General features: G+C 35.0%; 1 protein-coding gene across 2 annotated transcripts in view; it reads left to right on the top strand.

Annotated features, from left to right (window-relative positions):
* The first annotated feature begins 1,776 nt into the window (after positions 1 to 1,776).
* Positions 1,777 to 13,675, top strand: part of LOC143146755 (uncharacterized) — a 33,454-nt gene continuing 21,555 nt past the window's right edge. For both annotated transcript variants that reach the window (XM_076311360.1, XM_076311359.1), the window contains exon 1: positions 1,777 to 1,895. In XM_076311360.1, coding sequence (XP_076167475.1) covers positions 1,890 to 1,895 — 6 coding nt within the window. In that variant the 5' untranslated portion in view covers positions 1,777 to 1,889. The remainder of the gene's footprint in view (positions 1,896 to 13,675) is intronic.

Below are 13,675 nucleotides of genomic sequence, written 5' to 3'. Positions count from 1 at the left end.
TTCACTACTCAAGATCTCACCGTATTCCTCGAACGTCTACAAATATTTCATCACCCTCGAGACAGGTGAAGAGACAACCTGTGGTACAGGTTTCATAAAATATGCAACAGTACAGCGTGAAACTGACAAGGGAAGGACACGAATTGTTCAACTTCGATTTTAACGTGCTTTTGCAGAACGACAGTAGAATGATCCCTTTTGATGTATACAAAATATTAAGCGTAGATACTCGATGGTTTTTAAGTTATAAATAATTAAAGTCACATATCTGTGACACGTAAGAAGATGTGTTGTGATATACACATTGTGTTTCATGATTACTATGGTGAAGTGGATTGAAGGTTAAACCAGTATACTCAAGGTTGCCAGATCGAGTCTCATCAGACACAATAGATTTTTTTTCACGATTAATGCAAAATTCATATCTCAAAAACCATCGAACGTCTACACCTAATATTTTACATACGTCAAAAACAATTGCTCCACTATCGTTCTGCAAAATATCCTGTCAACGAACAAGTACGAAAGTTCGTGTTATGAAAACGTGTGTGCATGCAACGAGTGTTATATGACCTAGGTACCATATATATGATACAGTTTGAGAGTGTGCATGAACGTTTGAGGTTGATACATGCAACGAGTGTGTAACCAACATTGCAAAAGAGAGTGTCTCCAGAGACCCGATACTAGTTTGTGTGATTTTATTTTCTTGTTATAATAATATACAGTGACTCCAAAAAGTATTTGCATGCTCTATTATAAGGAAATTTTTCTTACCTGTGAGTCTGATTTCAATGAAAGTTTGTGTTCATGAAGAGTATAATAGTGCATAAGCAGAAAAATTGTTGCATCTACAGAAAATTTCTTCAAGAAGGTGAAATCAAAGTTTTAATGTATTTTTTATTTTTTTTCATACAACTTCTCTTGTGACATTTTTGCAACAGAATGAGCTGTACATTTTTCACATGAAAAGTTTTGCTTCACGTGAAAATCGAAGAGAAAGTTGAACGATTGAAGAGCTCGCAACGACTTTCATTTTCTTTATAACTTCGTAATAAATACGACAAAAATTTTCTTACAAAAAAATATTCAATTTTCAAAGCTCTATCGTTCGATTGTCAGAAAAGTCCCCCAAAAGAATCGTATTAAAACAACAAAGAAACAAAAAATTTTCGAGTCTTCATTTTATCCTTGTAGGTTAGGACAATTTCCTCATAATGCAGTGTACAAATACTTTTCCAATCTATCGTACATTGTTAATCGAATGTGATTATTTGATCGATCCACTCGCACTATAATACAATGTACAAATACTTTTTCGATCTAGCGTGCATTGTTAATTAAACGTAATTATTCGATCGATCCACTCGCACTATAATACAGTGTACAAATATTTTTTCGATCCAGCGTGCATTGTTAATTAAACGTAATTATTCGATCGATCCACTCGCACTATAATAGTGTACAAATACTTTCTCACGTGTACGAACGTGATTATTCGATCGATCGACTCACAGAATCGTTGCGTCGATTGATCGACAGCGGTACCGATAAACATCGAATCAACCCTCCTGGGTAACGATTAGGTACGCGAAGGGTAAATCAAACTCTCATCAGTACTCGCGGTGGTGTACCTCTCTTCCCCCCACCACAGCGATACAGAGCCACCCATCCCCACTCCTGGCGAGCTACCGGACCGAGGCAACCCTCATCCCCTCCCCCACTCCAACGGAGCACGCTTGTCTCGAGCGTCCCGAGCAGCGGAACCAGTCGCAGTTCGAACCCCCTAGGAGACCGATCGAGGAGCCGATATAACCTAGCCGCCGACACCTGGGCACGAGTCGAAGGATCGTGCCGGAACCCTTGGCCATGAGCTCGGCCCCGGAAGCATGCAGGTGGGTCGCTCGATTCCCATCAATCGCGTCCCGTTTCCACGCGACCCAGTCGCTTTGACGCGGTTCGTTACAGTCTCGATTCGGTCGGTCAATTTCTCGAACGTATTTGTTTCTTTTATTCTTTTCTTAATTCTCTTCCGTTTCCGATCGTTTCTGTGGCGTTTCGAAGAAGATCCACGACATCGGTACACTCGGACGGTTCAAATTCTAATTCGAGTGATCGCAGAGTTCGCTATTACGGGTCGTCTCGTGTGCAATTGGTACATTTGATTTTTTTTAGTTATTTTTTTTACCGGGATATTTTGTTTTCAATATTCTCGGTTTTTTTTTCTATTTTTAAAAGTGTTTTCTGTGTTACTTGTATTTTTAAAGGTCGAAGAAGCTGTGGGTTTGTGATGTATATATTACTCGGAGATTCGAGGGGGCTGTTATGGTTGGACTTGGGGAATGTCCGCTCGTGTTAACTCGTAGAAGTCTTAACGACGATGTTTAAAGTGTTTTACCAGTTCTATTACGCTCCTTTGTTTTCCACTCCCCGCCCCCCTTCTTGAACGAAGAAAGCAAAGATACGCGAATGTTTGAGACACGGTTCGATGAAGGGTTTCTTTGATTTTCAGTCGATTGTTTTGATTGCTTCATGTGCAATTTGTAGATTTAATTTGCAACTAAGTCGGGTGTTTGTGATTATGTATATATATTAGTTGGAAATTTGGAGACGATCAATTTTATTATTCGATTCTTAGACAATTTGAGATCAAATTGGGGATGAGCATCGATGAGTTTGCAGTTAGAGTGATTCTTAAGATGTATTCTTCTTTTCTACACCTCCAATCAAACTTCCAAGAAAGAACATCAAAACACGGAAATCGTAAAACACTGTGCCTTGGATAAAGAATCTCTTTAATTTCACTTGAGGTGTTCATAGTGGTTGTTTCTCATACTCTGTACACAATGTGAAGAATCGATCTTGAACTGAATCGTATGCATAAAAGTTTACGTACTTTTTATCACTTAAAAATGTCAAGTTTACGTTCATTTATTATTTCGTTCTCACACGTCTCGAAATAAAGTTCCAGAGACATTGTCGTTCCACTTTGAATATTGGGTTGATTTTCAAATTTGAAAATTTGATTTTTTTTATTTTCTATCCTAATTATGTAATAGATTCAAAAAAGGAGTATGAGTTGGTAACAAGGAAACGATGAACCACAGCACTTGGGACAGAGATTGTCTTTAATTCCGGTTCAGGTGTTCGCAATAATTATTTCGTGTATTGGATGTGTAATTTGTAGTATTGATTTTCAATTAACTCGTTCACTCGTAACTATAATGCAGTTACCGTATTATCCGAATATTTCAAACGTGGCCTATCGATTCGAGTTTTTCATATTCCGGAATAGAATTTAGGGGACCTTGTTGTCCCAATTCGATAAGTCAACCCTCACGATTTAGGTACATTTCTTCAGTTCGTTCCCAGGGGGTTTCGATGGGTGAGAATTCTATGACGCATTGCTCCTAGATCGAAAGTTTCTTTGTTTACAATGATTTCCATCCATACCTAATTCCTCCGTTTAATTCACCATTAAGTTATTTACTCGCGACTACTTTATCCGAGGAGGTCTCTTTCTTTATTATTTGATCTGTAGATATCTTTAGACTGTGTTTGGGGAACTTTGTTATTCGAGTTCGACCAGTTAGCTGTTAGGGTGGATCCTGAGATGATCGTGTTTTTTTTTTATTGCCCGTTTTACGAGGGCTGGAAACTATAGGGGAGTCTATATTTAATGGCGGGAATTGTGAGTGATTATTTCGAGCATTTGATACGTACCTTATAAACGTGATTTGTAATTAAACGATTTACATATTATCCAGAAACTCGAAGCGAGTCGTCTTGTTTAATTTTTGCATATCTTGGAATAAATTTCAGCCAGATTTTCTTCTTCGAATTCTACGATTTTTGTATTTGTTTTCTTTTTTTTTATCTATTTCTAAAGATTCTTATTAATTTCGATTTAGGTGTTCACGGTGATTGTTTTAAATACGTGCTCAGAATATTTCGTGCAATCAGGTTTGTTTTACGATCGAATGGTTCGTTTCAGTTCGTATTATCGGTACATTTGGAGTTAGCCTAGTTTCTTTATTTAATTTTTCGACATCTTGGAATCACGCTCGAGTCACTTCGTCGTTCGAGTCTGTTGCTTGAAACTTTCTTCGGATTGAATTTGTTTACTCGCGGAGTCAACCATGAGTTTTCGAGATTTAATATTATCCCTTGCTTGTGTAGTAACGACATCCTTCAGGGGATGAAGTTTTCAAGAGAATTCGTTAATGAAGCCCTCTCCCCCAGTTCGAATTAAATTTCTTTACTCTTAATAGTATCGTGTCTGTTACATGTTTGGAGTTGGTGTTTTTCATTGAATTTTCAAGTGTCATTGAGCAAACTTTGAAGAACTCGGTGTCAAAAGTTTCCTTATCAGTTATTTCTTCTAGTCACGAAATGTTTGGAACTTAGTATCGATTTGTCTTTGTTAGGCTCTAAAGTATCTGTTATGAGAGATACTTGAACGAAAATTTCGCGAACAAAGTTTCCAAACGTTTTGTTGTTTCGATCAATCGGTTTAAACTTGGTTCAAAGGAATCTGCATTTATTTGCAAATACTCCATAAGTTTCTTGTTGTTTGAAGAAATATTTTTTTTTCTCGGCAGAGTTTACGACGCCTTGGGGCGACACATAAAATGGTGTCTTGTTTTCGTGTTTGGAGTAATAATTTTTTGTTAGGTTTTACGACATCTTGGAGGTAAACATAAAATGGTATCTTATCTTTGATCTCTGCAAGGATAGTGGGCGTACGTGTACGTTTAATTTTTAAGTTATCTTAAATATTGTAACATGGAAGTAACGGCTGAAATTGTTATAAAATATTCATGATTAAATTTCCTTCCAACATAATACGGCCGCAGTATTAATTTCTACGACGAGATTCAATTTTTATTTACTTCAAACGAAATAATTCGTCCCCGAGGAGCTTAAGCTCTGCTGAAATTAAATTGTAACATCACTAATTGCGAATAAATATTTAAAATTAAATTTTCCGGTAAGAGAACGCGGTAATATTGTTACAACGTTAATTGATGTCACGAGTACCGGTATCAGCTTGAATTTTTATTTATTTCCATCAAAATAATTTCTCTCTAAATAAATTAAGCTCTATGGAAATTAAATTAGCATTACTGTTTGTTACGAGTTTTTCTTTTTTTATGTAGAAGGGTAAATTCTCTTGTATTGACTTTCAAAATACCGTAGAATCATCCTACGATTAATTAACTTAATTCTTTTCATTTATTTTCCTTCTTAAAGATTTGGGGTAATTTCTTCTTGATTGAATTCGAAAATCTTTTAAATCGAAGTTGGCAAATTTTCTCGACGAAATCTGTCACTTCGAAATTTCTTGAAACTGAATTGTTGACTTAAAACACGAGGTTAGGAAAGGGGGTCCTTTTGTTGTCTTCTTCGTGAAGTTTACTCGAGCTTTGTTGGAACTGAATCGTCGTTTGTCACTATTAAATTGTGCTTTGTTCATCGCTTTTCTCGTAATTTCCTCAAATACAGAATACGTATTCTTCTCCTGAACCTTACAATACGCTTATTCGAATGAATTTACAAACCTTCTCCAGTTAACGTTCAGCTTCTCGAATATGGTTCTTTACCTCGAGAAATATCGAAAAATTACTATTTCTCCCTATCATTCTTCATCCATTATTTACCAGTCTCTGCTTGTACAGTAATCGGAAAATTTTGTTTCCTAGTATCATAAATTTAAATATCGTACGAGGTTTGTAGACAATAAACATAAATTTTCAAAAGGAAATAATTTCAGTACCAGATCTACAATACATGGAAATAAGTTCTAAATATTAATGAAACAAGTCACGTTAAATTCTTCAAAATTTCGATCTCTCGAACATTTCCAATATTAAATCACCTATCCAGATCCACATTTTCATAATCACGAGAGAATGCAAATTTTATCGTTTAAAAACTCTCTGCTCGACGTTAAAAAATCATAATAATTTTCGTTCGAATAAAAATAAGAATAAAGCCAGCGTACAACAATTTATTCGTCACGTTTCTTCCATCGAAGAGTTCAATTTTTATTTAACCACCATAGAGTCTTTCATTCTGCAATTGAAATTCTCGTTTTTATTAAATAATTTAGTACATGTAATCATTTGTAAACAATTTCTTCTTTTTCTCGTTACACGAAACTTTTGCCTAGAAAAAAATACAAAATTTACCCATCTCTGTTACCAACTTCGTTTCTCTGTTATCTCGGTCTTATAAAACCAGTAACATGTAAAAATTATTATCAAATCAATAACATGTAAACCATTTCTTCTTTTTTTCGTTATACGAAACTTTTGCCTAGAAAAAATTTATCCATCTCTGTTACCAACTTCGTTTCTCTGTTATCTCGGTCTTATAAAATCAGTAACGTGTAAAAATGATTATCAAATCAATACCTTGTAAACAATTTCTTCTTTGCCTCGTTATAGGAAACTTTTGCCTAGAAAAAATTTATCCATCTCTGTCATCAACTTCGTTTCTCTGTTATCTCGGTCTTATAAAACCAGTAACGTGTAAAAATTATTAACAAATCAATAACGTGTAAACGATTTCTTTTTTTCTCGTTATAGGAAACTTTTGCCTAGAAAAAATTTATCCATCTCTGTCATCAACTTCGTTTCTCTGTTATCTCGGTCTTATAAAACCAGTAACGTGTAAAAATTATTAACAAATCAATAACGTGTAAACGATTTCTTTTTTTCTCGTTATAGGAAACTTTTGCCTAGAAAAAATTTATCCATCTCTGTCATCAACTTCGGTTCTCTGTTATTTAAATTTCTGCGTCTTTAGGATGCAAAAGTGTCACTGGAAGGTGTGCCAGCAATTCAGACATTTTCTCCTCCTCGTCTTTCTCCATTGTTTCTCCAGTTATCAAGGGGTCGGATTCGATTTGCAATTACGGCGTGATCACGAGGGTCAACAGGGTGAATTTTCCAAAGGTTTCGTAGCCCTAGCCGCCACAAATGCTGCAAACAAATCAACGCCACGTAGAATCAAACACGAGAGGAGGAAGTGCCCTTGATAATAACGAGTTTCGATTGTTTCCACGCTAACCCGTGACTCGGTTTTGGAATGAAAGGGGGCCAAAGATTCTCCTCGAGATGTAATGAGATTCTCTTCCTCTTCGTTTTTCGGTTTCGCTATCAGAGCGAAATAACATCGAGTAATGCCTCGTATTCCCTTTGAAAACATTCGAGGCATCGGCGCGCTACGGTCTGGCCTGTAAACGACATTCTTAATTAATTTCTGAAAGGGTGTATTTTTAGGAGTTGTACAAAAATACGCGATACCCTCGTTGTATAACGTATTCTCGAAACAAATTAATTTTAGAAGACTGTATTTGCTTCTCTCGCTACGGTTAATTTTCTGTTGCAATTTTTTACTGCCGAAAGAAATATACGTGGGTCTTTTTGATCCTGTGTCACGTCTGGGTCTTCTCCGACCCGGAGGGACTTCAGCTCAATTGATGCAGCTTTCCTTGAAATTAAAAACAAGTATGATAAAATAATAGAAAGAATCTTGGTTCGAAGGATTTGTGGGAGGTCGAGTTACGGGTCCATTTAGACCCAGGTCTCCCCTGTGGTCTTCCAAACTACTGATAATCTCTTCGAGAAAGATTTTATTTGGAGTAAGTAAAGATTCACATCGACTGTTAATTTTGTGACAATATTGAGGTCTGTCGTTGGAAAATTTAATTACGAGTAACTATTTGCAATTGTTACTTCGTATTAAATTAACATAATTCTTAAATAAGGTTTAGTCAACCCTCGGTGAAACATATCGTGACCTGTTGCCGGATGTACGTTGGCTATTTTTAAATCAAATGACCTTTACAGAAGAAATGGTATTTATTTGTATTAAAAACCAGAAATTGGTGAAAGAACAGAAGAAACGGTACTTGTTTCTACGAAAAACTTGAAATGGATAAAGATGCGAAAGAAATGGTATTTATTTATAAAAAGAGGTGAAAACAGGAAACGTTGTATATTTTTCGGCCGAAGGAATGAATAAAAAATGAAGAATACAATTTTCTCATTTAAGGCTCTGTTTTTGAATATTGAATATATTTACTCACGTCTGTGATTTATAAATAGCACTAATGTCATTCGTAATATCGATTCTGTACCAGGTAAGTGCATCGGTGCAATCATCGTATCCACGTGTTCTCGAGAAATCAACAGAAACTGCCAGTCAATACAATAACACACAAAGACAACAAATGACATCGTGACAAGTGCTTAGGACGCCACGTTGACACAAATCTACAGAAATGGAAACAAAAATTGCACAAATATCCAAAGTCGATTTTCTCGAAAACAGAGCCTCGAACGAACAAATTTTATTCTTTATTTTTTCTATTTATTTTTTCACTCAAAATTCCCTAGTAATTCTTCTAGTATACTTTCCAGTAACCGGAAGATGATATTGCCAATAGAGAAACACAACTTGCACGTATGCAACAATTCTGTATCGTACCATCAGTAACAAATGGCTCCTCAAAGAGCTTAAATTTAATTTCTTTTTCTCGTTGATCGATTCTCGGTTTATTAAATCGCAGAATCACCACGAACGTGTTATCGAAACGTTTGCGCGCGACGTTGAATAAATAGTGCAAAATTCCATTAGGGTCGATGTAACCGTACGATCAAAGACTTGAAAAAATGGCGTCAAAAGTAAATTCCTCTTTCCTCATCACCTGACACAACATCACGAAGTTGCTCGTTCCGCGAGCGAGCAAAAAGTTTGCGGCTCCCTTTGACATTCCCCCACCCCCAGCCAGCCCTCCCCATCGGGGTTCGAGATCCATGGATTTCAATTAATCTCCGTGCCAGCAACACCCAACTTTTCCATTAACCTCTCGTCGAAACCGATTCGATCTGAAAGTTTCGCGTCGTCGTCGAAAATAATAATCTTGACTCCCGATATCCACACCCCGTGGAATTTCTTTTCACCATGAATCGTATCACCATCGAGCTTCCTCGTGGAAACAAAGAGGATCGGGAGGAACTTTAACACTGGAACCACCTTAGGTGATAAATTGGATCTGTTTCGAATTTCTTTTTAAAATTATCAGATTGTTCGAAAAGTCGTTTCGTTTTTTTCCCGATGAAAATAAAACACGATTTTTTTCGAGTGAAATAAACATTTTACTAAATTATACATTCTCCATTTTGGAAAACGAAATTACTTTACGAACAATCCGATACTCAACCGTTAACGATGTGTTCGCTTACTATTATCAAAATGGAGAATTAATGGTACTTGTAAATTAATTTACTCTTTCCCTATTTAACTTGGAAAATATTTCTGCCATTTTAGATGGTTCCAGTGTGAAATGGCGCGAAATTTGAACGATTTTCATCCGTAATTGGCTATTAAGAATTAATCGAACCACGTTTTCGTGACTCGATGGTGAAGAGTGGGGGGAGTAAAGGAGGGTGGACTGTTTCTATTTACACGCGTGGGGCCATGCAAGGAAAACCCAAACCCCCCTCCCCCATTTTTTTTTCCTCACCTTCATCGACCGTGTCGTGTCAAGGCTGTTCGAGCCAAGAATCTTTGAGTCACGGTCACGAACATCGTTCTCTGTCTGTTTGACACGCTTTGCAAACCATTAGCTGCGATTATGGACTCACCCCCGCCCACCCTCTCCAACCCTTCTCTCCTCGGTGCAGATCGGTTGCACGTTTCGCGAAATCTTTAATGGATTACGCGAGCCACGATGGCCAAAGTGCATAGGAAGCTCGTTTGCAGGAATACGTGTTATGGATAAGGATACTTTGTTGTCAATTTCGGGAATTTTTAATACTCGTTGCGATTGTTGCGTGCTTTTGGTGATTTCGATGGGATTAGGGGAAGTGTTCGTTCTCGAAAGACGTTGTAATATTGTAAATATTGGTGTTCGATTGTTGGAGAGGGTGTTTGGGTCGTTTGAAGGCGACTGTGATATTTGTTATTGTTCGTTTTGTTGTTGGTGAGTTTGAAATGATTGAGGGAGAATATCGACGTGGTGTTAAAACGTCGACTTTGGAAATAATAATAGAATTTTGAAACTATTGAGAGAAAATATTAAGGTGGTGCTAAAATATCGACTTTGAAAATAATAATATAGAATAATAATTTTGAAACGATTTAAAAAAATATCAACGTGGTGTTAAAATGTCGACTTTGGAAATAATAATAGAATTTTGAAACTATTGAGAGAAAATATTAAGGTGATGCTGAAATATCGACTTTGAGAATAATATTATAGAATAATAATTTTGAAACGATTTAAAAAAATATCAACGTGGTGTTAAAATGTCGACTTTGGGAATAATAATAGAATTTTGAAACTATTGAGAGGAAATATCAACGTGGTGCCAAAATATCGACTTTGAGAATAATATTATAGAATAATAATTTTGAAACGATTTAAAAAAATATCAACGTGGTGCTAAAATGTCGACTTTGGAAATAATAATAGAATTTTGAAACTATTGAGAGAAAATATCAACGTGGTGCTGAACTATTGACTTTGACAATAATATTATAGAATAATAATTTTGAAACGATTTAAAAAAATATCAACGTGGTGCTAAAATGTCGACTTTGGAAATAATAATAGAATTTTGAAACTATTGAGAGAAAATATCAACGTGGTGCTGAACTATCGACTTTGAGAATAATATTATAGAATAATAATTTTGAAACGATTTGAAAAAATATCAACGTGGTGTTGAAATGTTGACTTTGAAGATAATAATATAATTTTGGAACGACTGGAAGAAAATATCAACGTGGTGCTAAAATATCGACTTTGAAAATAATAATTTTGAAACGATTTAAAAAAATATCAACGTGATGCTAAAATGTCGATTTTGGGAATAATAATAGAATTTTGAAACTATTGAGAGAAAATATCAACGTGGTGCTAAAATATCGACTTTGAGAATAATAGTATAATTTATAGTAAACAATAGTAAATTTTCGTACCTGCAAATCGTGTTTTTCCATTGGCAATAACACCTTTCAATTATTGAAAAGCATATAAGTACATATCTGAAAATAAGTGATTAATGTCCAGAATGTTATATTTGTCAGACGTAAAAACAAAGAATAGAAAATAACCGAAAATTCAACAGACGATAACGTTTATTTTTATCTACAGTGATTTCTGAATAAATACCGTTCTACGTTACACGTGCCGTTATCTTTGAATTATTCAAATGTCTCGGTTATATTTTTAAATTAATTTGCGTATCGTACGCCGGTCTGGTAATCTAATAACTAACACGAGAACCGGAAAGAAAGATGAAAATCATTGAAACTTTTCGCTTTAGCTACGGCACGGAACTTCCTCTGGCAAAATTTATAATTTATTAGGCCGCTGATAATGCGTCGAGCTTGCAACGAAGAAGATATTTATTTTTGTTTCGCGCTATAACGAACTTTTTAATATTCTCCGCGAGCTGACGGCGCGCGATTAATTAATTCCTGGCGTTTTAATACAGCAAACGCGCCGCGAAATTTTTTGCAATAGTAGGCTCGGAGAAGTGTGTGGGATTAACTCATTTCATCTGGATCAAGCCAGACAAATTAATCATCAATTTTTCTACGAGAAAATAAAACACACTATGGGATATGATTTCTGAAAAAATTCATACTCCGTTACTGTCTTATTTCTTATAATTAAATAACTTGTTCAAGTCCATCAGTAATATTGTCTCTTTTATGTGTAATAAAATAATTTGATACAAAATATTGGTAGAGTTCTAAAACGAGTGATTCCCACGTTTGAGCGTATGTTTAAAATAGGATATATTCTCGGTTATTTGAAGCATTTATTTTCTATCAATTTTAAAAGTAAAATTATTTTATTTAGTTTTATTTAAATTTGAATTCGAAGGAAAACGAGATTATATTCCAGTATGAAAAATAATTATCAAGATGGGAGATTAAATTTCTAGAACAATGTTAAATACAAAGAGAATTAGGTCTGAGTTAATCAATTAGTCTCTACATAGTATTTTACATTTTTTGGTCATTACTTTTCATAATACGTACCATGGAAATGTCCTTTCTAATTGAAAACAATGATAATCGTGTTTCATAATTCTCTGTGACTTCTTTCTTCGCTCTTCAATTTTGAACGATCAATTTTCCTGAATAGCTTTTTTCTCTCTACAAGATTATCAGTATTTCGAGGTAAATTATTACAAGAGCATTGCATCGACAATAGTTTGTGAATCTTCAGTTATTTCGTTTCAATCCTTCAATTCTGCCTATACGTGTGTTTCTACTATGCGGACGCGCATGATCGACCATTATATTCATAACAAAGGAACTATTGTTGCGGTCATGGAAGTATCATGAATTCTCTCGAAAAATATTTATCGAAGAGTACGAAAAATGTACGATAAAGAATTTGAAAAATTGGTAACAAATGATTCCCGAACAAAAATAAAAATACCATCTCGGTATATCGAATTATTCGAAATACGAATTATTCGAATATGAAAATTGAATTATTCGAATACAAATTACGAATTATTCGAATACAAATGACGAATTATTGGAAATACAAATTACGAATTATTGGAAATACGAATTATTCGAATACAAATTACGAATTATTGGAAATACGAATTATTCGAATACAAATTACGAATTATTGGAAATACGAATTATTCGAATACAAATTACGAATTATTGGAAATACGAATTATTCGAATACGAAAATTGAATTATTCGAAATACGAATTATTGGAAATATGAATTATTCGAATACGAAAATCGAATTATTCGAAATACGAATTATTGGAAATATGAATTATTCGAATACAAATTACGAATTATTCGAATGTGAAATACGAATTATTCGAGTACGAATTACGAATTATTTGAATATGAAATACGAATTATTTGAATATGAAATGCGAATTATTCGAATACGAATTACGAATTATTCGATTACGAAAATTGAATTATTCGATTACTATTCTTCTTCGTAAATTGTTTAAGAAATATTGCCAATTATTCAAATTACTCCGAGAACACAGATACCTTTTTCATTGGCAAACGCAATAATTACAAAGCTTCGTGTCGAAGACAGGAAGTGACAAATATAAACAAAGAGGATTATACAAATTTGATGCCTTTGCAGCAGTGGTTGGTCGTTACTGCCTTTTGTGCTGTATCATTTTTCCCACATAAACGCTTGGACCGTAGCCAGATCCTTGTTTCGCTCAAATCGCGGCTCTTTGTTTGCCACAGATCCACCCCTGGAAAAAAAACCACAAAAGTGTCGCAACCGGTTCGCAGCACCAGAACAATAAAAAGAAATCCGTTGTCTGTCTGGCGGTTTTTTGTCTCATTGTCACACCTATAGCTCCATTTTACGGTTAGAAATCGATAATCGATAACCATAGCGCAGAACATTTAAAAAATGTTTGGTCGAGTTTAAAGAGACCAGCAACATTATCAACCTTTGAGTCTCGATTTTGAAATCCAGTGACACTCTGATGATCTTGTTTTTATTTTAAACTCTGTGGCTCCATTTTAAGGTTAGAAATCGGTAATCGATAACCATAGCGCGGAATATTTAAAAATGTTTGATCGAGTGTAAAGAGACCAGCAACATTGTCAACCTCTGTGTCTCGATTTTGAAATCTAG

The sequence above is a fragment of the Ptiloglossa arizonensis genome, chromosome 5, assembly GCF_051014685.1.
Source record: "Ptiloglossa arizonensis isolate GNS036 chromosome 5, iyPtiAriz1_principal, whole genome shotgun sequence".
NCBI lineage: Eukaryota > Metazoa > Arthropoda > Insecta > Hymenoptera > Colletidae > Ptiloglossa > Ptiloglossa arizonensis.
The sequence above is the reverse complement of the archived record's forward strand: the minus strand, read 5'-3'. Positions and strand labels throughout refer to the sequence as shown.